This window comes from Peromyscus eremicus, unplaced genomic scaffold, assembly GCF_949786415.1.
Source record: "Peromyscus eremicus unplaced genomic scaffold, PerEre_H2_v1 PerEre#2#chr22_unloc_1, whole genome shotgun sequence".
NCBI lineage: Eukaryota > Metazoa > Chordata > Mammalia > Rodentia > Cricetidae > Peromyscus > Peromyscus eremicus.
The window spans coordinates 9,762,066-9,786,750 of NW_026734286.1; the positions used below are offsets into that span (position 1 = coordinate 9,762,066).

A 24,685-nucleotide genomic window follows, 5' to 3' on the forward strand; every position below is an offset into this window, starting at 1 on the left:
CAAGTCGATAAATACAGTTATATTTCCCCAGGGCCTCCAGCCCCACCCAGCCAGGAGGGAGGGAACCGGGGTATGAGCAGAGTGGACAGTGAGTGGCCATCCTCGGGCAGGTGACCTGGAGACGCACGCACATGGGCTCAGTACACCACCTCATACACGGTGGCCTTCTTGTCCCCTGAGCCCGTCACGATGTATTTATTATTCCTGGAGATGTCGCAGCTCAACACGGAAGAAGACTCTTTGGACTGGGACAGAGAAAGCGGAGGTGAGGGGCAGCCACATGGTCACCATGAAGTTCATAAGCCGGAAGCGTGGTGCTTGGGGGACTGTAAAGGCTGATGGATGTGGACATGGCCAGCACCCTCTAGCTGGGGGCGAGCGTGACGGGACTCATCGTGGCTTGACTTCAGCAGGCTTGACACCAAAGCACACATTTACAATCACCTGATTTCCCCTTCCAAGTCTCTCTCTCTAGACCAGACTGGCCTCAAACCAGCCATGCCTCTGTCCCACCCAAGTGCTGGGATCACAGATCTTTGTCACCATATTCAAGGGGTCAGCGGTATCCTGACATGCGAAGGGTTGATATAAAGGGGTTCCACATCGCTACCTCAAGAGAGAACAGTAGTACTCAGGATTGGAGGTTGCTGGGGAGGATGGGAAATTTGGAAGATGGCTATGTTGCATCCAAAAGTTTGAGACTTAGAAGCTGCTGTCCAGGCTTGGGGCTGACTGGGGAGAGTGCTCACCCAGCATCCGTGAAACCCTGGCTCCATCCACAGTATCACACATGCCCACCATCCCACCCTCAGGTGACTAGGGCAGGACTGTGAGGCCCTTTTTCAAATTTCACTTCATCTAATGAAATAATGAAATGGCAATCATCCAGAGGGAAACAGATGTGCGCTGTGGTAGGAGTCACCCACTGTCGCTGGAGTGGATGAAAAGCCCCCAGCGCCCTCAGCATGGTCCGTTCACTTCCAGGACTATCACTCGGCCATGAACTGGAGCACTCTGACACTTGTAGCAGCATGGACCCCAGGGACATTGTGCTCAGTACGGAACCTGAAGTGTGGGGCTCCACAGCAGGAAATGTCCAGGACACGAGACTACAGAGGTGGTCACCAGCTTGGGGACTGTGGTTACCTGAAAGATGCTGGCCCCATAGGGTGTCCTCCAGGCGTTGAGCAAGTTGTCCTTGCCTGTGCTCACAAACCAGCGTCCTGGGCGGGACAGAAGATTGGTGGTGACGGACCAGGACCTCCCAGGACAGGGGCTCTGCTCCTGGGCTCTTTGAAACTCCACCCCGGCCTGCTACTCTGCAGTGTCAAAAAGCTGAGAGCTGCCAGTCAAACCCCAAACCACTGGCTACTTTAGTCAGAGAAGCCATAGATGGGGGAGGCTGAGGCAGGAGGGTTGCTGTGAGCTTGAAGGCAACCCAGACTTGCAGGGAATACCTTGTCTCAAAAACAATTGGCTGAGTCTTTTTGTATTGGCAGCTAGCATGAGGAAAACATGTTTTTAAAAACACTTTTATCTTTGATGTGTGGAGGTCAGAGGTCAACATGGAATGACTTCAGTAGCTTTTTTTTTTTTTTTTTTTTTGGTGCCTGTCCTGGATCTCGCTCTGTAGACCAGGCTGTCCTCGAACTCACAGAGATCCGCCTGACTCTGCCTCGCCTCCCAAGTGCTGAGATTAAAGGCGTGCGCCGCCGCCGCCCGGCTTCAGTAGCTTTTTTGTGGTGGGTTTGGTTTTGTTTTTCTAAGACAGGGTTTCTCTCTGTGAAGCCCTGGCTGTCCTGGAACTCACAGAGATCCACCTGCCTCTGCCTCCTGAGTGCTGGGCTCAAAGGCGTGTTTACCTCACCTGGTAGCCACCTCTCCATCCTTTTATTTATTTTGAGACATCTGTGTGTCTGGGCATTTACCTAAACTGGCTTTGACCTCAATAAGTGGCTGGGTGGACAGGCCTGGATAAATGGTTGCCTTTCTAACTTGACCATTTGGGGGTGCCCCGCCCTCCCTTTACTGCCCCACGGGGTCTCCGGGGCCTGTACCACAGGAAGCGAATTTGAGTGACAGCACACAGCTCTCGTGCAGGCGTAGCTGGTACTTCTCAGGTTTGCGCACGTGCAGGACCTCCACGTGACTGCTCTCCATTCCGACGGCCAGCCAGTCCTGGTTGGGGCAGTGGCCCAGCGAGAAAATCTAGGCCAAGAGAGGAGGGAGCGCTGAGACCTAGGGGTGCCCCACATCGCTGCTAGCGGGGGTCACATCTTCCTTAGCACATGGAACTGCGGGATTCTGAGCAGAGGGAGCCGCTCAGGGTCCAGGGCTGAGCCCGGCCTCCAAGGCCTGCTTCTGAGTGTGTGTTTGGGAGTGCGGGGGGCGGACCACACTGCAGTGAGTCGCTCTTTGCCTTGATACTATTTTGGATTTTTGAGACAAGGTCTTACTATGCAGCTCTGGCCATGCTGGAACTCACAGAGATCTACCTGCCTCTGCCTCCCAGTGCCAGGATTAAAGACGTGAAAACATGTGCCACCACACCTAGTGTTTGAGGCAGGGTCTCTCACTGAACCTCTGGCCCTGCAGCCAGCCCCGGGGATCCCCCTGTCTCCACATGCCAGGATTACAAGCAGGTACCATAATGCCTGGCCTTTTTTTTTTTTTTTTATGTGCACTGGTGTTTTGGATGTGAAGGTGTCAAAAGATCTTGGAGTTACAGTTGTGAGCCGTCATGTGGTGCTGGGAATCGAACCCAAGTCCTCTGGGAGAGCAGCCAGTGCTCTTAATCGCTGAGCCATCTCTCCAGCCCCACGTCTGGCTTTTCATGTGGATTTGAACTCAAGTCCTCATGCTGCTAGCTAGACAAACGCTTTACCCACCCAGCCCTCCCCACTGACCCCGCGTCCTATCCTATCCGGGCCAGGGAGGGGCACCCTGGGGGAGGTGGGATTGCGGGTGCACCTGGGAGCTGAAGTCATGCTGCTGGAGCTGGCGGCCCTCACGCAGGTCCCAGCAGCGCACAGTGTTGTCCAGGCCCCCAGTCCACAGCCGGGTCCCGTAGTCCGATATGTCTATACAGCTGGCCCCGTCCGTGTGGCCCTGGAACTGCCTGTGGGTGGAGGGCAGGCGTCCATGCCCACATCCACCTGTGTGTCCCCTACCGCGTCCCTGGCCGCCGCACACACCTGACCATAGCCTGGTTCTGCAGGTCCCAGACCACGATGTTGCCATCGCTGCAGCAGGAGAAGCAGACCTTGGCGTCGGGGCTGACGGCCAGCGCATAGCAGGCCGGGGCGGACGAGGTCAGCTCCGCCTTGATGCGCGGTGTGGGTGCTGCCAGGTCCCAGATGGACAGGGTGCTGGCTTCGCCGCCCACAATCAGACTCTGCCCGTCCGGCAGCAGCTTGCAGGAGCGGATGTAGTTGTCGCGGTTCTGCCGCAGTGAGAAGCAAGCCAGCGCAGGGTTGGGGCCGCCGCGGGTTTCCACAGACCTACCTTTACTGTAGGCCCCGCCCTGGCCCTACAGGCCCCGCCCTGGCCCTACAGGCCCCGCCCAGTCCTGCAATCTCCGCCCAACCCCACAGGACCCTCCCAGTCCTACAGGCCCCGCCCTGGTCCTACAGGCCCCGCCCAGTCCTGCAAACCCCGCCTAACCCCACAGGACCCGCCCAGTCCTACAGGCCCCGCCCTGGTCCTACAGGCCCCGCCCTGACTCTACTGACCCCGCCCAGCCCTGCAGGCCCCACCCTCACCAGGCAATCCAGCTGCGCCACTGGTGTCTTGCTCCCCGGCTGGCCCACGTCCCACACCTTCACGCAGCCTTTGCCGCCCGTGTACACGTGCTGTGTGGAGCCACTGATGGTGACGGCGCACACCACCTCGCCGTGGGCCAGCGTGTGCAGCTGCCGCGCGTGGCGGGGAATGCCGGTGCCCACCAACGCATCCGATGGGAAGGGCACGGGCTGCATCTGGCCGTCCGCAGACACGTGGAAGGAGTAGGCCCTGAGGAGGTCGCGGACACGGGTGGGAGGCCAACCCCACCCCAGCACAGGTGCCCGAGCTGCCAGTGTGTTCCCAGGAAGTCAGGGGCCCATGCCCCCCACACACCCTGGAGGTAGCGCAGCCCACGTGCTACTCACGGCTTCGCCCCGGGGATGCCAGGCAAGGAGATGGACGAGCCTCGGAGATGCGGGTGTGACTCAAATGCCATCTGCCAGAGGCCAGAGACGTGACCCAAGGTAGGGGCGCCCGCACCCCCTCACCTAGGTCCCATCCCACGCCCATCTGCCCCTCGGCCCCTCCCCAAGCAAGCAGAAACACTTGCAAGCTTGATGCTACTGGACTTTTTAAACAACCTCCCAGGCCAGGCTTTTTAACCCAGCCGCATTCCTTTTTACATGTGCTAACCTGGGCGAGGCTCAGATCATCTTCCCGCGTACAGGCTGGACCAAGCCTCCTGTTCCCACCCCACCCCCTTTTTGTTGTTGTTGTTGTTGTTGTTGTTGTTTTGTTTTGCTTTGCTTTGCTTTGCTTTGTTTGCTTTTTTCAAGACAGGGTTTCTCTGCTGTCCTGGAACTCACTCTGTAGACCAGGCTGGCCTGGACTCACAGAGATCCGCCTGCCTCTGCCTCCCGAGTGCTGGGATTAAAGGTGTGCGCCACCACCCCCACCCCCATTCATTTTTGAAACAGACTTATGTGTCATGAGCTGGCTTTGAACTCCTGATCCGCCTGCTTTCGGCTCCCCAGTGCTGGGGTGCCAGGCATGCACCATGCGCCACATGCCCAGTTAAACGGCACCGGGAACGGTGCCCTGGGCTTCGTGGGTGCCAGGCATGCACTCTACCACTGAGTCCCAGTCTCAGCCCCTCTCTTTACTAATTCTGGTTCTCTGGATGAAGTAGGCTTCTCCCTCTGCCCCCCACCCCGCCCCCAGAGATCCCCGGGCTCTGCTGACCATCCTGGTAGTCTGTACCCCGAGGACTCACCAGGGGTGAGCGTCCGTACACGACAGAGCTGCTGACCTGGGGGGACAGGTGAAGGCTGACATAGGAGCCGGGCATGGAGAGGTCCCCGTTGAGGGTGCTGTGGGAGCCCAGGCTGAAGGACGAGGTGAAGGGGCTGGACAGGGTCAGGGGACTCCTCAGGGCTGAGTGAGAAGGGCCAGGACACACATTCAGACACCCAAATCCCATTTCCCCTGTCCTTCAGCTGATGAACTCCCACACATCCTTCAAAAACCCAGACTCAGTGGGAGGAGAAACCAAGGCTCAGAAGGATCGGGTGTCTAGCCTGAGGTCACACAGCTGGTGCTGGCCCAGGCTTGTGTCGCAATCATTAAGTGGGGGGTCAGTTTGTCTCCCAGGGCTTCAGTTTCCTAGCCTGAGCAGCAGCCAAGACAAGAAAACTAAGGCCCAGAGCGAGGCAGCACCTGGCTGGGTTTATAAGCCATTCCAGGTGGTAAATTTGGGATCTGGGGTCCATCCGTCAGCCTCTCTATCTTTTCTTCACTTTTTCTTCTTTGTTTTTTGAGGGTTTTTTTGTTTTTGGAGGTTTTTGTTGTTGTTGTTTTGTTTTGGTTTTGGTTTTGGTTTTGGTTTTCCAGACAGGGTCTCATTGTGTAGCCAGGCTTTCCTGTAACTCACTATGTAGACCAGGCTGGCCTCCAGCTCACAGAGATCCACCTGCTTCTGCCTCCCAAGTGCTGGGATTAAAGGTGTGGGCCACCACCGCCAACTCTCTCATCCTTTCTACTTTGGAGGGTCCCTCTGGGACAGAGGTATGCTGGGCAGGCGGGGACTCACCAATGCTGTCTGTGGATGGCGCTGGCTGAGCCGCCAGCTGACAGAGGTGACCGGCAGAGCTGGGCCCTGGGGTGGACGAGTCCTGGGGTGGAGAGGGACCACATGACCTGGAGGCAGGAGTGCCTGTGGGGAGATCATTCTGTGGAGAACAAAGGGTCACTAGTCACTGCAGAGGCCACTCTGAAGCCAAGGAGGGGAGTGGGCGGGGACCAGCTTGTCTCTCAGGCACTCGGTGAGCACACCCCCGAAGTGTGGGTGTGAATTGGGTTCACGGTGGAGGGTGCATGCAGACAGGTGGGGACTCTTGGGGACAGCAATGTGCTCCCCAGAGACAGTGACAAAGGCGATTGGGCTGGCAAGATGGCTCAGCAGATAAAGGTGATTGTGGCCTGACAATCTGTGTTCAATCCCTAAAACCCACATGGTAGAAGGAGAGAAATGACTCCCCAGAGTTGACCTCTGACCTCCACGTGTGCACTATGGCACTTGTGTATACACACACACACACACACACACACATATGCACGCGCGCGCACACATACACACACACGTTTTTTCAAAAAATGTTCACTGGTTGGTAGTGGCGCACGCCTTTAATCCCAGCACCCAGAAGGCAGAGGCAGACAGATCTCTGTGTTCGAGGCCAGCCTGGGCTACAGAGGGAGTTCTAGAACAGCCAGGGCTACACAAAGAAACCTTGTCTCAAAAAAACAAAACAAAAAATTTTAACTTAGAAGCTAGACAATATGTGATGGTGCACAACTTTAATCCCAGCGCTCCAAAGCAGAGGCAGGGGGATCTCTGTGAGTTGGAGGCCAGCCTCGGGTACATAGTAAGACCATGTCTCAAAAAACAAAGAAATTGATAGACTGCCAGAGCAGCGGACCCTTTGGCCTCAGAGGTCCTCGGCCCCACTTGGGGCACATCATCCACCTCTGTCCCTAGGGCCCCCAGGGGAGACTTGATGATGGCCACCGCCAGCCAGGCCTCCTCTTTTTGGAGATGTGTTTTGGAGACAGGGCTTGGGTAGCCGAGGCTAGCCCTGAGCTAACCGCCTACAGAGGAGAATGACTTTGGACTCCGGATCCTCTGGTGATCCTGGTGACAGAGTTGACCCTGGTGGGCTGAGGGACACCTTTGGGGGCTTCTCCAGCCGGCTAGAGCTGCCCTGCACCCCTAAGGTCTCCCTGAGTGGGGAGGGGATTGGGTAACACACACTGGAGCCCACTATGGCTGGCAGTTGCCATGGCAACCTGCAGGGGCTGGAAGGCCTAGACACAGACCATCTCTAGCCCCGGGTAAAAGAGAGGGCAGAGGGTCTGCGCAAGACCCCCGGGAGGTAGCCCGGACTTCCGGGGACATCTGGGTGGGGGAGGGGAGGCCTCTGCTGAATTCCAGGGGCACTCAGACCAGCCGGGACCCAGAACTGGGGTGGGGGTTGGGGGGTGTGCCCGCCATTGCAGGAAGTGAGTGACCCAGCTGGGTCCCATTTCTTCACCCAGCTTGGCCACCAAGTTGATTTGAAAATGTTTCCTTGAGACCCTGCAGAGTCTTGTAGAAAAACAAAAACAAAAAACGAGGGGCCCAAAGAATCAAGAAGAAATGTCAGCTGTGGTGAGTCACCTGTCCCTCCTCAGACAAGAGGACCAGGAATTCAGTGCCATCCTAGACGACATGAAGAGTTGGTAGCCAAGAAATATTGTCTCAGAAACAAACCAAAACCCAAACCAAACACACAAAAAAGAAAGCACACAAACGCCAACGAATGGGAAAATCTGGGCTCCCCTTGCCTGGCTGATCTGCTCATGGCACTCTGTCTGTTTCCAGGCCACCCCGGGATAAATAAAATGAGTTTCAAGCCTCCCCACCCCTCTTTCGTACCAGGGCTAGGTCTTTGCTTCTGGGAAGTGGTGAGCCCAAACTGGAGGCCAAGGAGGCCGGGCTGTCCGCGAGGTCCCTGCGGGCAGGAATGCAGAGGGGCGCCTTTCCACAGGGGGTGGTCGCAGGGCTGGGCGGCTCTGAGGGTTGGTCCTGAATTCAAGGAGGTGACACTGAGCGGGGAGTGGGTGAAGAAGACTCCCACGGCCGCCACGTGGCTCCCCACTCACCCGGGGACCTCACTCCTGGAGTCTGAAGCCAGGGAAGGGGGCAGCCCACTTCCGCTGTGGGCCTCAGTGTTCCCACCGGCGCTGTGGCAGGCATCCAGAGACAGGAATTCTCCCCCTCCCCTCCGTCCCCCTCCCTTGCTCAACCCCAGCGTCTCACCTCATCCACCACCAGGTTATAATCGCTTTTGTCTTCATCGCTTTCCTGGGGGGGACGGGGGGGGGGGGGCGGGGAGACAACGGGGGGGGGGGGCACACAGCCCGTCATGCCCCTGCCTCCACACCATGCCCAGCCCCCTTCCCGCCTCAACTCCACAACACATCTCTCAGGCAGGTCTGTCTGTCCACCTCTGACCCACCACCTCCCCTGCACTCAGCCTCGCTGCCTTCAGGGAGCCTGACCATGCTCGCCCAGGAGGCCTTCCTTCAACCTCGCTCCCACCGCCCTCTGGAGGAACACCAACTTCCACCTTCATTCCCAGATGCTGAAAACGCCTTTCCTGACCCGGACAGCAGGACAGATCACACTTGGATACACAGGGAGGAGCCAAGGGTGCCAACCTGAACCGAAGTCTACAGAAGTGCCGTCTCTGGCTTCCCTCCCAAGCTCACACCCCTTGTGCTGATGAGGGTGGCATCCTAGAAGCCTTCCTTCCCTAAGTCACGCCCCAGCCCCTTCCCGGGGGGATTCTGGGCGGGGCTCCACCCTGACCACGCCCCCAGCCCTCACTGGAAGATTCTAGGCGGGGCTCCACCCTGACCACGCCCCCAGCCCCTCACTGGAAGATTCTAGGCGGGGCTCCACCCTGACCACGCCCCCAAGCCCTCACTGGAAGATTCTAGGCGGGGCTCCACCCTGACCACGCCCCCATTCCCATCACTGGAAGATTCTAGGCAGGTGTTCTACCTCTGAGCAATACCCGCAGCAGCTCACGGTGGAAATATATCAAAACAGCTGCATGTCCCCTTGGCTACAGACACTTAGCCGTGAAGCCTGGTAGGACAAAGTGTCTTTTGATTGGCAGGTGCTCCACAAAGGAGGCTACAGAAGGCTATAGAGTGAGCATCATGGACACAGTTCCCAAGGATCTGCTCAGGGGCGAATCCAGGTCCATCTCTGTCTACCCCAGTTTCTGCGTCTCTCTCCCGAACTCACATAAGGTCCTGAGAGATCCTTGTCTTCTGCTCTCTGCTGCTTCCCATTGCCACCTCGGCCGCTAGGATGCTCCTCTTCCACCAGACTCTCCGGAGGGGAGGGGGAAGCACTCTGCAGGGAGACAGGAAGGGGTAAAGGGTGTAAGGTGGGTTCTCAGACTACATTCTTGTCCAGCGAACCCTGAGTGCCCTCACTGGGGGATTCTGGGCGGGGCTCCACCCTGACCACGCCCCCAGCCCCTCACTGGGGGATTCTGGGCGGGGCTCCACCCTGACCACGCCCCCAGCCTCTCACAGGGGGATTCTGGGCGGGGCTCCACCCTGACCACGCCCCCAGGCCCTCACTGAGGATTCTAGGGGGAAAATCTACCCTATCTCAGCCCCAGTGCTGAATTCTCTGGCTCTGTACAGATGGGGAAACTGAGTCCCATGAAAATGCACTACAGTGGGACTTGTAATCCATCAAACACCCATAGCCAACCACTTGAGATTGGGGGATGCGAACCCTCAAACAAAGCCTGAGCCAAGCAAGGAGTGTGCCTGCGTGATGACCCTGGCCGGTCTTACTGAGGCACACCGATTACAGCAGAACTTGAGGAACTGAGGCAGAGGGCTCGGTGCAGCGCCGGCTACAGCAGTGCGGGCTACAAAGCAAGGCCGTGCCTCAAATTAATCAAACCACAGCTGGCTTGGTGGTACACAACCCCAGAACTAGAGGCCGGCTGAGGCTGCGGAGTGAGACCCTGTCTTCACCAGGCCCTGGGTTCCAGCCCCAGCACCCCGTACACCAGGTGGGGTGGCTCTAGTGTGGTCCCGTGCACCCGCCCCCCACAGCCATGTGAACTCACCCTGCTCGCCGCTCTGTCCACTGGCAGAAGATGGCAGAAAACCCAGAAAACAGAATTCGGGGTTAGACACCACGGTGCACAGAACAGTTCCTTCCCAGCTCAGAACCCTCCCAGGGAGATGCCCAGAGAGGGTTAGTGGTGTCCCAAGGGCACACAGCAGGAAACTTGAACCCTACGGCCGCAACCCCTACTATCCCTTACCCTCCCGGTCATGGTCCCTGCCAGCGTCACCCGGGGCCACCCACTCACCTCTGGACCCCTCCGCGTCCACACCCACGCGGTCTTCCTTGGCTGCCGCCGCCAGCTGGGCCTGCGCAGCCAGCGCCCCGGACAGGGCCAGCAGCCCCGAGGCCCCGGCGCCCACCAGGCCGGCTGGGCGCGGGGTGAGAGGTGCAGGGGGGGCGTGAGACAGCGGCTGCAGCTGATTCTGCTGCTGAAGGGGGAGAGGATGGCCAGGGGGGGCAGGGGGCGCGGACAGGGGCGCGCAGAGGGCGAATGGGGCGTCCCCGAGGCGGTGGGCTGGGGTGACTCACCCCCAGGAGGCTGTTCAGTTCCCCCACGGTCACCTGCTTGGCTCGGTCCACGGCCTGGAGAACCTGCTGCTGATGCTGCGGGCGAAGGGGACGCTGAGCGGAGGCCCAGTCTGTCTGTCTGTCTCTCTCTGTCCCTAGCTCTCTGTCTCAGAGGCGGGTATTGGCTGTCCCCCACCTAGCTTTGAGTCCAGGTCTCACAGCCCAGGGTCCCCCTGTCCCCTGTGCCTGGCTCCTCCCAGGTGCTGGGGATTTGAACTCAGGTCCTCATGCTTGTGTGGCAAGAGCTTTATCCACTGAGCCACCTTCCCGGCCCCTCTCTGGTTGTTTTCCGTCTCATGATCAGCTTAGTTAGGTCTCAAACTCCCAGCAATCCTCCTGCCTCGGCCTCCCAAGCGCTGGAATGACAGGAGTCACCCAGCTTCCTTTACAAAGGAAACAAATACAGGAATACACCTTGACTGACGGTCAGAGTCTGGCTGGGGCTGGTTCCGGCCGGTTCCAGACCCTGAGGGCTGCTGGCACGCTCCCATCCTCCTCAGGGTGCCGGCCACACCCCCACAGATAGCTGCGTAAACAAGCACCCACGCACAAAACACCAGTGTACCAAGCGCCCACGTGCTAAGCACCCACATACCAAGTACCCGAATACCAAGCATCCATGTACCAAGTACCCATGTACTAAGTACCCACATACCAAGTTCCCATATACCAAGCATCCACATACCAAGCACCCACCCCAGAATGGGCAGCCTAGGACTGGGCAAGCAGTTCAGGAGCGTACCCACCCAGCATGTTCATCCCCAGCACTGCAGCATTAAATACGGATGAATTCAATACTTTTGAGCACACATGGCTGGCGACCCGGCATGGGACACTGGCCCCACTGTGAGGAGATCTTTGCCCACCCTCGGGGGAGGGGCAGTAGGTCGCACGGAGGAAAGCTGAGGACGCTGGCTGCGTAGGGTGCCCACCCTGAGGTAGTACCTGTTCTCACGTCTCTGGAGGAACATCTCCAATGGCCAGTGCCAAGGTCCCGCAGTCAGCAGGACTGAGGAATTGCTCACAGGGGCCACAGAGCTTTCTGATGTTTACCCAGGTCCCCTCTGTCCGCGCTGACTCTGTGTTTTCAAAATCACTCTACTAAAAACACCTAACAAGTCTTACTTTTCTGAACCATTTCAAGCGCGCAGCTCAGCAGCATGTAGCTCACTCACACGGCTGGGCGGCCAAACCCCCCCCCCCATCTCCACCCCCTATCCCAGAACTCCCCAACTCTGCGGTCTGAAGCGGTGTTCCCCGTTCTCCCCACATCCCGGCCCTGGACCTGCTAACTTGGGAGTGGGAACCTGCAGCGTGGCCTGCGTGTGGCCCATCCCACCGAGCACCATTCTGTAAGGAATAGGCCCGTAATTGCTCACCTAACCCTCAGGATCCCCTAAGCAGGAGGTAAGCACAGAGAGGCATGTGTCCTGCCTAAGGTCACACAGCGCAGGCCTGTGAGCCGTGGGGTACAGGTGTACCCTAGCTAACCATCCAGAGCAGAGAGCCAGGGTTAGAGAAATGACTGAGTCAGTAAAGCGCTTGTCCTGCAACCATGAGGACCTGAGTTCGAGTCCCCAAGAGCCCCTGTGGAGTGTGGGGTGTGCCTGTAATTCCAGCACGAGTTCCTCGAGGGGACAGGAAGATCCTGGGGCTCACTGATCCGACAGCATCCCCAACTTGGCAAATTTCCAGGCCAGACAGAGTCCCTGTCTATTAAAAGGGGGTAGGGGCGGGGCAAGATGGCTCAGCAGGTGAAGACGATTGTAGCCAAGCCCTACCACCTTCCTTTCATCCTTGGAAACCACATGGTATGAGGAGACGACCCACTCCTGAAAGTTGGCCTCTGACCTCCACATGTGTGCTGTGGCCCATGCACCCCCTCCCAAAAAATAAATAGTGGGTTTGCCCAGTGGTTAACGAGCGGGCTGCTCCTACAGAGGACCCGGGTTCGGTTCCCAGCCCCGCCAAGGCAGCTCACAGCCGCCTGTGACTCCAGCTCCAGGGGACCAGACGCCCCCTTCAGGCCTCTGCAGGTACTGCATGGACATGGTACACAGACATGAACGCATGCAAAACACCCAGACATAAAGTTAAATAGATACATAAAATTGTAGTAAAAGCAAATGGGGGTGGATGGTACCTGGGGAAGGACACGGAAGCTGACCTCCGGCCTCCTCATGCACGCGCATGCAGACACATGAGCAGAAAGTCCCTAGTCTGCGCCGTCAGCCAGTGTCCTCGGCCGCGTCAGCGTGGCCTCCATTTCCACAGGACACCCACCCTGTCCCTTCCCATCCTCTGCCCAGCCGCACTCACCTCCTGTGTGAGGAACGGGACCATCTGGGCACAGATCGCACTGAGCCGCTTCACAATTTCAGCCTAGCGACAAGATGGATGGGATTGGAGGGAACAGCCACCTCCTCCACCCCGACCCCCAGTGTCCTGAGCATGTGCGAAGCTGACTGACTGGGGAGTCGTGGCCTCCTGATGCAATGGGGAAATGGAGGCTGTGGTCTTGCAAGTCAGACACCCCCCCATCCCCCCACCCCCGTGAAGCCCTCAGAAGTGTGGAACGTAGACGGACAGATCTCAGAGGCATTGTGGTCACTGTCTGAGCCCGGGGGTCCTAACGACGCCCCAGAGAAGCTGTGTGAAGGGTGTGTGTGCCCAGCTGCAGTACCCCACCTCTCCTCAAGTCTTTGGAGGTGGAGGGTGTTCTGTGGTTGCCTCTTGTCCCCCACCAGACCTGCCTGTGTCCTTCACCAGGGAAGGGTGCTTACTGCACGGACCAGGGGACCAGCCCTCCTGCTGCCCACATCAGCACTGAGACCCACAGAAACCCAGCAGGCCGACCCCCAGGGCATCCTGCCCCTAGTCCACTCTGCATCTACACAGCGAGCCCAGTGTGGGGCTCTGCCATGGAATCTTAGGTCCTCAGGAGCAGAATCCATTCATCTACAGGTCTCTGAACCCTCAGGACCCCCAAAGTCACTGGCCACTCTGGGGACCCAGGGTTGACTATGGACCTCTGGGGTCAATCTTCACAATGGAGAGTACATCTCAGAACCCCAGTGCCACTCATTGGAGCCTCAGAAGCTCACAGGGTTAACCTTACAACCTGGAGTGCTATCTCAGAACCCTGAGCCCTCAGAACCTCCAGGGCTAGCTCAGACCCTCCAGGGCTAGCTCAGAACCTCCAAAGCTATCTCAGAACCTCCAGGGCTATCTCAGAACCTCCAGGGCTAGCTCAGACCCTCCAGAGCTAGCTCAGAACCTCCAGGGCTATCTCAGAACCTCCAAGGCTATCTCAGAACCTACAGCCCAGGCCCTTCTCCATGGGGACACTCCACTCCCTCTGCTGTTCCTGCTATCCTGTTGGTCCAGGGCTATCTCAGAACCTCCAGAGCTAGCTCAGAACCTCCAGGGCCAGCTCAGAACCTCCAGGGCTAGCTCAGAACCTCCAGGGCTAGCTCAGAACCTCCAGGGCTAGCTCAGAACCTCCAGAGCTAGCTCAGAACTTCCAGGGCTAGCTCAGAATCTTCAGGGCTAGCTCAGAATCTTCATGGCTAGCTCAGAACTCAGAACCCTGAGAGCCATCTCAGAACACCCAGAGACTGACACAAAACCCTGTGGTCTATCTCCAAAAGGCAGAGCCAGGCTGAGTCATGGTAGCAGGCCAAGCACAGAGAGAACAGTCATCCCAGGACTCCAGGCCACTCATCAGAAGCACACACAGAATACCACCAGTTCCTGGGGTCCACCACCAGCTCCTGGGGTCTACCACAGGCTCCCAGGGTCCACCACCAGCTCCTGGGGTCTACCACAGGCTCCCAGGGTCCACCACCAGCTCCTGGGGTCCATCACAGGCTCCCAGGGTCCACCACCAGCTCCTGGGGTCCACCACCGGCTCCCAGGGTCCACCACAGGCTCCCAGGGTCCACCATAGGCTCCCAGGGTCCACCACAGGCTCACAGGCTTCCGGGATCCACCACAGATTCCCAGGTCCATCACAGGCTCCCAGGGGTCTATCACACAACTGCAGAGATTTGGCTCTGCAATGGAGTCCCTGCTGGAATGGAAGTTGCCTCCAAGACCTCCTTGGCCTACAGCCCAGGCCCTCCTCCATGGGGACACTCCACTCCCTCTGCTGTTCCTGCTCAGGCCACTATCCCTAGATGCTGAGAATACTTTTTGTTACAAGACTAAAATCTCTTCCCCTGGCCTTGGGGCGGCCCTCTGAGGCCTCCGAAGATGTTTGAGGATGACCTCTGCCCCCGAGGATGTGCGTCGCACCTTCCCACAGACCCCCGTCCCCGAAGGGTCACCTGTTTATGCATTTCAATGTTGAGGCCGTAGGACATCTCGTAGTACTGCAAAGGAGACAGCATTGGCCAGTGTGGACAGCCAGCCCCACCCTGGGGACACGGAGTGTTGCCCCAGCCTCGGGAGTGGGGAGTATCAGGGCAGGACATGAAAGCCCTGAGTCCCATGGGGACCCAGAAGGGGAACCCAGAAGGTGGGCCAGAGTTGGGCTCAGAGAGACGGACAAGCAGGCAGTCCCCAAGACCGAGGGTTCGGGGGACACCCATAGAAATAGCGCCTGATACCCCAGGCTTCCCTCTTTAGGGAGAGCAGGAGGAGGAGCAGCCAGGGCGGGGACCCTACCATCACATAATGCCGCTGCATCTCTGTCTTCTCGCTGGCCAGCTTCTCACACTCCAGCTTGAGGCTGGACAGGAAGATTGGACAAGAAAGGGGGCCACCTCGCCACACCCCTCGTGGGTCAGTTTCCACAGTGACAGGTGGGGGTGCCTGCCCCCCACTTCTTTAAAAACTGTCCCCCGCTCTGGTGACCCCAGGCCTACCCTCCTGGGTGGGATCAAACCCTTCCTCAGGGAAGGCTTTCCCAGAACCCACTCACCTCACCTAGGGAGCGCCACCTCCACCAGGAAGCCCTCCAATGGGCCCAGTGAGCCCTGCCCCTTGCCCTGGAGACCACGCCCCCTCCACAAGGTCCCGCTCCCTGGGGGGCCTCCCAGTTCCTAGAGCTGGGGGGCCCCCCTCACCTGTGGTATTGGGCTTGGAGAAACTGGAATTCCTCTTTGATCCGGTCACAGATTTCCAGGACTGAGAACTTGAAAGGCTGGCCGGACTGCAGCGGGGTCTGAGGGGGACAGAGGGGAAGGACACGGTGTGTGGGGGGTGAGTTCCCGGGCACCAGCAGGCAGGGGTCCCCTCCCTCGTCCTCCCCTCCTGCAGCCAGAGATGGGGATCTCCGTACTTACCGGGTGCCTTCCCTGGGGGTACATCCTGCTGATGGAGAGGTGGGAGAAGGGGCCCCCCAGCTTCGTGGAGGCTTGGGGATGTGGCTAGGGTGCAGAGGTGGAGCTGGGGGGAGAAATTTAGGGTGCAAACCCAAGGCTGAGCGTAGAACGTGGGGTGCTGGGCAGAGCAGGGGGTAGAATTTGGGGTGCTAAGCTAGAGCTGGGGTGCGGCGAGACTGAGGCTGGAGAAGCTGAGAGAGAAGCGGGAGCTGGGGGAGGGATTTTCACGCAAAGAAAGAGCAGCCAGGGAGAGCCTGCCGGGGGCAGGGGACCCGGACCCCGCGCTGCGCCCCGCCTCCTGCCAGCTCGCCCGGGTCGTCCAGCCCGGGGGCAGCTGCAACCCGCGCCCGCCGCAGGTCCGTGGCCGCCGCCCGGGGTCGGCGCTGGTGGCCGGTGGCCGCGGTGGCTGTGGAGCCGCCTCCCTCCGCGGGGCTCGGCTGGGAGCCGCGGGCGGGACCCGCCTTAAGGTGGCACCGGTCTGCTTCCTTGGCTCCCAGACCCGCTGGGGGAAACTGAGGCTTGAGTTAGCGCCTAGGTTCCCGCCCCACCCCCACGCAAAAAAAAAAAAAATGAAAGAGGAAAAAAAAAAAACCATCTCCTTGTGCACTCCGGGAGCCCTGGGGGATGCAAGTGGTTTCTCTGAGCCAGCGACACGGTGCCCCATGAAGGACGAACACCCTCAAAGGCGAAGCAGAGACACACACCGATCCTAGGGAGGGCAGACCCCGGCTGTGCTCGCCGGCCAATGCTGCCCCGCTGTGGGGACCTCACGAGTGGCCTCTCTGAGCATCAGAGGTGCAGGACCGGACAGAGCTCTTGACTTGCATGCTGGTGCCGCCACCAGACCACTGGGTCTATCAGATGGGGCTCCTAAGGGGGCCAGACACCTCAAATTAGTACACAGGACCTCAGCTCTGGGGATCGAACCTAGGCACTAGAACATCTTGGGGGGGGGGGCGCGCTCCACTCTGCCCATGCCCCCAGCCCCTCAATAGGGGATTCTAGGCTCCAAACCACGCCCCCACCCTCCTGTTACTTTTGGAGACAGGTCTTGCTCAGTGGCCCCTGCAGAACTTGGGTTTGGAATCCTCATGTCTCAGACCCTGTAGTGGCTGGGACGACAGGCCTGTGCCATCAGGCTCAGCTCTGACACCAAGCTTAAGTGTGTTTCCCAGAGCTGAGAAGCCACCTGTCACCAGGGAACCCCTCCCAGGGACCATCCCTTGTTTCCAACTCTGGCAGAACAAGAGCGCTCTTACCCCGTTTCACAGAGAAGAAACTTCATCTCTGGCCCATCATTAAGTCAATCCAAAAACATATGCCTGGTGCTACTGTGGACTGCTATGCACTGGGAAAGTGGGCAACACGATCATAGGGGAAGACCACCCCATTCATATTAATGTTTGGACCTCTGTGGGCAGCTAAGCCAACTACAGGGAACAAGGGCCTTTATGAGAGACTCATGGGCAGTGCTCTCCAGGGGGAGGATATTAGCTGAGACCCAGGACTTCCAGGATGAAAGGACGGATCGCCGCCCTCTCTGATCAGACTCTGGGAGATGAGCCATAACCAGCCAAGATCACGGCTGGCTGGTCACAAGCTGCGTGTGCAAAGCAAGACTTTAGACAAGCGATGATGGAGACCAGCAAACAGGAGCCACTGGTGCCACAAGTGTGAGAGAGCTCAGTGAGGCCGACACTGTAACCTTAAAAAGTCCGCAGGGGGGTAAGGGGGGTGAGTGACAGGAAGGAAAACCCAGGAGTTGGCATTCTAAGAGTGAGTGTTCGGTAACTCCCTGGAGCCCCTGCCTAGAAAATCCCAGTGAGGGGCTGGGGGCGTGGTCAGGGCGGAGCCCCGCCTAGAATCCCCCAGTGAGGGGCTGGGGGCGTGGTCAGGGTGGAGCCCCGCCCAGAATCTCCAGTGAGGTGTGGGGGCGTGGTCAGGGTGGAGCCCCGCCTAGAATCCCCAGTGAGGGGCTGGGGGCGTGGTCGGGGTGGAGCACCCTCAATATCTGAACCACTATGCCCTCCAGCATCCCAGGCGTGCTTCATTCCCCAGGCCTTTGCAGATTCTGCACAGTGCACAGTCCCTTCTGCAGTGGAACATTCTTCCCGGTTCCCACCACTCAGAGTTCCCCTGCGAACCTCTCCTGGGGCCCCCTGAAGCATCTCCTGCCTCAGTGGTTCTCAATGTTCCTGCAAACCTTCAGTACAGTTCGTCATGCTGTGGTGACCCCCAACCATGAACCGATTTCGTTGCTACTTCATAACTGTAATCTTGCCACTGTTATGAATCGTAATGTGGATATCTGTGTTTTCCGGTGGTCTTCAGCGACCTCAAAGGGGTCGGGACCCACAGGTCGAGAACCTACCACCTGCTGCTCTGGCACATGTCATCTTCCTCCCCGGTCCCGGTTCTGCCAGATCGGTTTGCTCCTTACTGATCATTTTTCCTGGCAGGTCGTTCTGTCCCCATGCTGAGTCCCTCCCTAGGCTGTCAGGACGAGCCGCACCCCCCAACCCCCAGGGGCCTGGCTCAAAGCTAAAGCGGGCAATGGGGCGAGACCCGAGGAACACACCAGAAGTCTGGGCACACTCCTGGCTCCTGGGGAGTCTGAGAAAACAGTGTGCCCCACCCCGTGCCCAGGCGCCAGGTGGCCCGGGACCCCTGTATCTCCTCTGCCTGCGCCGTCGCCTTGGCCAAACCTCGCTGTCTCCCCAAGTCAAGCCTGTTTGCTGCTATTGGTACCCCAGGCTGGCCTCAGCCTCCTCTGGGGAGTCAGGGTCGCAGGTGCGTGTCGCCACGCTTACACTGTTGTCCTGGCAGCCCGGCCCCCGACCCACGCAGCAGTCAAGCGCCCTAGGTGCTCTAACCTGCTCCTGTCTGCGGCTCCCTATTTCCCCGGGACACAGTCCCTTCCTGGCAGCGCGTGCGCAGGCCACACCGGGCACCTTCCCTACTCCAGGACCCCTGTCCCACGTGACCTGACTTGAGTTCTGCCTCTGGGACTTTCTCGTGGGTTTGCACTTCCTGGACTCCCCTCCCCTGCCCCACACTGTCTGCCAAAGATGAGCCCAAGGCCACGGTCCGCAGCTTCCCACAGCCGGGAAGGAACCCAAGGCCAGAGCGAGGCCCCGGGGGCGCGCGGGGACTTCCTGGAGGAGGGGACCACTGCCCCGCAGCTGTGCGTCCGGGGAAGCCACAGACCCCGCGCCTCCGTGGAAGCAGGGGTGGCGATCCGGGGCTTCCCACGGGGCTGAATCCCACCACACCGGGAAGTGGGGAGCGGCGCGGAGTCAGCCTGGGCCCGGGTCCCCCCTTTGCAGAGGGGGGCGCAGCGGCTCGCAGTGCGCCCCTGCCTTGGCGGTCCTCCAGAAGCGGGGAAGAGAGGGAAAAGCCGTGCCTGGGCGCCGGGACCCGGACTGCCCGGTCCACCTTAAATCAGACTGGCCGCCCCGCTGCCGGGGACCGGCCTATCTCCGCCGCGGTTGGCCGGGCGCACCAGCCAATCGGCGCCCGCAGCGCCCACATGGGTCTCTGACGTCACCCGGGGTGCTGGCCAATGAGCGCCATGTCCCCAGCAGCCAATGACAGGAGGCGGTGGGCTCCGCTGGGCCAATGGGAAGCTCCCGGGGAGCCGAGGAGCGCGGCTTCCCCCGCCCTGGGAGGCAGGGGACCCGCGTGGTGGTCCCTAAGCATCGTGAGTCCCCCTTTAAAAATAAAAGCCCCCTTTAAAAAAATAAAAATAAAAGGCCCTTTCAGCCGGCCGTGGTGGCGGATTCCTGCTATCCCAGCACTTGAGAAGCTGAGGCAGGAGGATGGTTGCGAGGTGGACACCAACACGGGTTACTGTCTCAAAACATTTTATACTAGAAATATATATAAAAATAAGCCCCTCGCCTCAGTGGCCACCTTGCCAGGCTCGGCAGACAAAGCGTCCTTCGGCCTGTCTTAGACATAGGTAAACTGAGGCAAAGAGTTTCGAAGGCACCTTGGATGCCGAGGGAATGGAGGACATTTGATTTTATTATCATTATTTTTTTAATCCCAGCTCGCGCCCCAGGTTTATTTCGTTTAACCCATTAAATCACGGGTGGCGGTGGAGTGGGCTTACAGGGAGCTGGGAGGCTGGACGTGCGCCCGGGGCGTGCCTCAGTTCACCAGGGTGGCGAATGCACGGAGAGGGGCGAACAAGGGTTCTGGACGGGGGAAAACTACGTCTCCCAGCAGCGCCCGCGCGCCGCATCGCGCTCGGGCTGTCAATCAAAGTAACGTGGGCCCGCGCCGCCCGCGCCCCGCCCGCCGCTCCCTCCTGCCAGCTCCCGCTCCCTCCCCGCCGGCTCCCGGCCCGGCGCGGTATAATTACAGCCCATTGATCCGACCCGGGCCGGGAAAGCGGCTCCCTCAGGGAGGCCAAAGCCTTTGGCTCCCGACAGCGCCAACCTCCCCCTCCCCGCGCCCCCAGCTGAGCCGCTGGGCCACCAGCCAGGCCGGCCCCCTCCTGCTGGCCCGGGCTCGCGGGTGACCTCCGAGCCCCTGTTCCCCGCCAGGCTTGGCAGGGGAAAAAAAAAAAAAAAAAGAAAGAAAGAAAGAAAGAAAATCCCGCACACGCGCGCGCGCGCACACACACAATCATTTTCTCCCTAAGAACATGGGGGCGCCACCCCTCCCCCAAACTTAGTGCCTGGTTTTGCCAGAGAGATGCCCCCTGCCGTAACCTGGGCTGTGCTAATGACAGGGCTCTGAGGAGGGCTGGAGCCCCGGCAAGACTGAGCCTGGACTCACAGAGCTGCTTAGAACATTCCCCAAGGCTTCCTAAATATGAGTGTTTTATGCTGGGGTTCTGCAGAGAACATAGGAGTTGGCTCTTAGAAATCTCCCCAACTAAACGCTGGTCAGATTAAAATTGGGGGGGGGGCTCTGACCTCTGCTTGTGGGCCCCCTTGCTTCTTGCTGGTCAGATTAAAATTGGGGGGGGCTCTGACCTCTGCTTGTGGGCCCCCTTGCTTCTTGCTGGTCAGATTAAAATTGGGGGGGGCTCTGACCTCTGCTTGTGGGCCCCCTTGCTTCTTGCTGGTCAGATTAAAATTGGGGGGGGGCTCTGACCTCTGCTTGTGGGCCCCCTTGCTTCTTGCTGGTCAGATTAAAATTGGGGGGGCTCTGACCTCTGCTTGTGGGCCCCCTTGCTTCTTGCTGGTCAGATTAAAATTGGGGGGGCTCTGACCTCTGCTTGTGGGCCCCCTTGCTTCTTGCTGGTCAGATTAAAATTGGGGGGGCTCTGACCTCTGCTTGTGGGCCCCCTTGCTTCTTTCTGCTGCGACCTGGAAGTGGAGGGAGGGTGGGCTGCCTCTGGGAATGCTGGGAGGCACCGAGGTTGGCTGAGGATGGAGGAAGCCGCATCTTGGTAGGCAGTAACTGAGCCGCTAGATAGACAAACGGGGCTTCTGAACCCTGAACCCTGAACCCTGCGCCAAGTGGACCCCGCTCCAGACCCCCTCCCTAACCTGGGCATTCTAAAAAAGACTTACAGTGGGATTAGAAAATGCCTAACTGCAGGGCATGGTGCGCACGCCTTTAATCCCAGCACTCGGGAGACAGGCAAGCGGATCTCGGTGAGTTCGAGGACAGCCTGGGCTACACAGAGAAACCCTGTCTCGAAAAGCCAAAACAAACAAACAAAACAAAAAAGAAAATGCTTAACCAATGTGACCATTCTACACTCCCCACAATAAGGGGCCATTTGCTGCCACCCACACCTCACACCCCAGAGAGACGGTGACTTCATTTCCCCAATATCTGTGATCACCCACTTAAATGTGAATCCCACCTAAACTTCTCCCCTTAGCTCAAGACCTTCCATAGCTCCTCATTGCCTTCAGAAAAATTCCCAAGCTGCTCAGCTTTGTGTGACAGGACTCTGGTAATTAACCATGCAGGGACATCAGGGCCCTTGTACCTGGTACAGAAGGACATAGAGGGGCTGGGGGCGTGGTCAGGTGGAGCCCCGCCTAGAATCCCCAGTGAGGGGCTGGGGGCGTGGTCATGGTGGAGCCCCGCCTAGAATCCCCCAGTGAGGGGCTGGGGGCGTGGTCAGGGTGGAGCCCCGCCTAGAATCCCCAGTGAGGGGCTGGGGGCGTGGTCAGGATGGAGCCCCGCCTAGAATCCCCAGTGAGGGGCTGGGGGCGTGGTCAGGTGGAGCCCCGCCTAGAATCCCCAGTGAGGGGCTGGGGGCGTGGTCAGGGTGGAGCCCCGCCTAGAACCCCCAGTGAGGGGCTGGGGGCGTGGTCAGGCCTAAGCTGACCGGTCTCTGCTGCCCCTCACAGGTGCTCCACAGGCGGTTACATCCTGGTCACCTGCGGTCCTGGGGCCAGTGGTTCCTGTCACCTCCTCCTGTCATTGTGAAATCACCTAGTGCTTTCTTACCTTCCTGCCCTCACCTTCATTTTGTGGGTTCCCTGAGGGAGGGGTGCCGGGAGTCAGGGCCTGCCACAACATAGATGCTGACAAATGCTGAAGTCGGCCAGGAAAAGAACATGGCTGCAGGGTAGGGGTTGGGTTAGACGATTTTGAGGGTTTAGGGTTTTCTGGGGGGGGGGGTTGCCTTTCTGTTGCTGGAGATGAACCCAGGAAGTCACGCCCGTTACACCTACTGGGCCTCGTCCCTCCTCCGTCCTCCTGGGTTGCAGGGTAGTCAGACTTGAGGGTCGTTGGACCCTGGGACCTGTCAGGGACCCAACAGCAAAGTGAGGTCTCCCTCTGCATGACCCTGGGTTGGGGGCCACTGACACCCTGACACAAGCCACAGCAGAGAGGCCGGAGTGCCACCCAGCAGGCCCTGCAGCCATGGAGGGGGAGCTGGAAGGAGGGCTTGGGTAAGCCGGAGGAAGAGAAATGAAGCTAGAGCGGGCGGGGGAGGAGGGGGGAGGAGGAGGGAGAGAGGAGAGGAGGGTGGACAGGACGTGGGAGGAGGGGAGGGGAGGAGAGGGAGGGGAGGGGAGGGGAGGGCAGAGGAGGAAGGTGGTTGCTGCAGGAGGCGGTCAAGGTTGTCTGGGGCTTGGCTGGCAGCCAGTGGCCTGGCCCAGGGGGCCTGGCAGTGGAGCAGTCTGCAGGGGAGGGTGGGAAGAGGAGGAGGGACCCAGCAGGAACAGCAAAGAATAAAGAGCTTCACAGCCTGAGGGAACAGAGGAGGGGGTGCAAATGAGAGCCAGAGCTGCAGGAGGACCCCGAGAGTCGGCAGCAGCAACATGGGGCTCCGTGTGTCTGGAGTCTGCGTCCCCGCCCCGGCTGATCGTGTGCTGCCCCGACATCACACAAGGACCCCCATGTCCCTCTGTCCTGAGATCCTGAGCCTTTTTCTCTCCAAGCGCTGAGCATCTTCCGGAGACGCTCTGGACCCTGGAGAAGCAGTGGTGCCACAGGGGCCAAGTGCTGTCACCGAGGGAGTCCTGTTGGGCATCGGGGATGGTGAGCTCAGAAACAGCAGGAGGAAGACAATGAAGGAGGAGGTGGCCGCCCCCTGCCCACCACTCAGTCCCCCCTTCTCCACAGCACTACCGTCGGCCCCTCTTTTCTCCCCGTACACTAAATGGCTCTTTAGAAGTTGGGTTTCCCCACATGTGCTTGGCTGTGTGACCTGATCCAGCAGCTTGCAGTCTCTGGGCATCTCCTGTTCATCTGAAGCATCAGTGGCTGAGGTGCTTTAATGGTGTGCTGGTTTGGGGTGCTGCCTTGCTCTCCCCGACTTACTCTCTTTGCAGAGCCCCCAACAGAAAGTCTGGCGACCCAGAGGGGACCTAGCAGCCTTCGGTAGCCTTGTATGGTTTCCTGAGCTTCAGTGGGTCTGTTTTCCTGTCTACACCACAGGAAAGGGGAGTCATTTCTGACTTTACCGTCTTCACCCTAGGACGGATCTTAGGGTGCAGCCTCCCAGGCCAGGGGGAGGAGACAGTCACTGCCTGGGTGTCCACTCCTTGCTGGGGACAGAGTGGGGGCCCATGGGACCTGGGACCTCAGCCTCATGAAGCCTTAGGGCCCAGGGTCCTGGAGAGACCTGGCCCTGGGGTAAGGACTCACAATCTCAAGAGTCCCTAGCCACAAGCTGACCCCAGAACACAGAGTGGATGGGAGACTACACATGGGGAAGCACTTGGGGGTTCACAGTTCTCCACTAGGCATGAGGAGCTAGGAGCATCACCCTCTCCCCATCCTGCCCCACACCACCCCACCTTCCCCCACTTCATCAGGCCACAAGACCAGCCCATCAGCAGATCAATTACCCAAGGTCAGGCTGGCTCAGTGGTGCTCTCCCTGGGGCCCCCCATCCCCAGCTGCTGGCAGAACACTGCCCCCCCTCAGAAGCCCTGGGGGCAAAGGCGATAGTCCCCATCACCCAGGCTCCTCCAGTTGATTTCCCAGGAGCAGAGGTAGAAGCCTTGGCTGCCCTAGACCCTTGGACTCTGGCTAAAGAACGCAAGTGACCGCAGCACCCCAAATCCAGGGTGAACTCTGGGCCTCGTGGCCCTTAGGCCTGGGCTCTAGCAATAACGTGCCTCCAAACACAAAGGCAGTCTGGGCCGGTGGCACAGAGGCAGGAGGATCTCTGTGAGGAGTTTCAGGCCAGCCTGGGCTACACAGGAAGACTGTCTCAAAAAAACAAACCAGTCCAACAGAAACAGGGCCCCTGAGATGGCTCCGTGGGTAGAGATGATTGTGACAAAGCCTGACATCCTGGGTTAGATTCCCAGGCCCACGTGGTGGAGGAGAACAGACCTCCGCAAGGCATCTGAGTGGACGCACACACGCTAAACCAGTAAATGTAAAAAATCAAGCAAAAGCAAACGGAGATTCGTGCCAGAACCTTCCCACG

At 59.2% G+C, this 24,685-nt stretch overlaps 1 protein-coding gene across 1 annotated transcript; it reads right to left on the reverse strand.

Annotated features, from left to right (window-relative positions):
• Positions 1–71: 71 nt before the first annotated feature.
• Positions 72–16,086, reverse strand: Tle2 (TLE family member 2, transcriptional corepressor). Its single transcript, XM_059251830.1, has 20 exons — positions 15,781–16,086; positions 15,562–15,659; positions 15,161–15,224; positions 14,821–14,865; positions 12,812–12,874; positions 10,454–10,528; positions 10,170–10,347; positions 9,921–9,940; positions 9,074–9,184; positions 8,078–8,122; positions 7,694–7,843; positions 5,813–5,951; positions 4,997–5,157; positions 4,149–4,219; positions 3,762–4,011; positions 3,195–3,442; positions 2,971–3,118; positions 2,058–2,208; positions 1,147–1,223; positions 72–245 (listed from the first exon to the last, which is right to left on the reverse strand). The coding sequence occupies exons 1-20, from the start codon at positions 15,802–15,804 to the stop codon at positions 138–140; spliced, it is 2,226 nt and encodes a 741-aa protein (XP_059107813.1). The 5' UTR covers positions 15,805–16,086; the 3' UTR covers positions 72–137.
• Between the last annotated feature and the right edge of the window lie 8,599 nt (positions 16,087–24,685).

Excerpts from the sequence above, each read along its gene's own strand:
- Tle2 (XM_059251830.1), bottom strand. The coding sequence starts at position 15,804 with ATGTACCCCCAGGGAAGGCACCCG. Across the intron at positions 5,952-7,693 it reads GAAGCAAAGACCTAGCCCTG|AATGATCTCCCCACAGGCAC; the intron begins GTACGAAAGAGG and ends TGTTCTCCACAG. Across the intron at positions 5,158-5,812 it reads GCCATCCACAGACAGCATTG|CCCTGAGGAGTCCCCTGACC; the intron begins GTGAGTCCCCGC and ends CTTCTCACTCAG.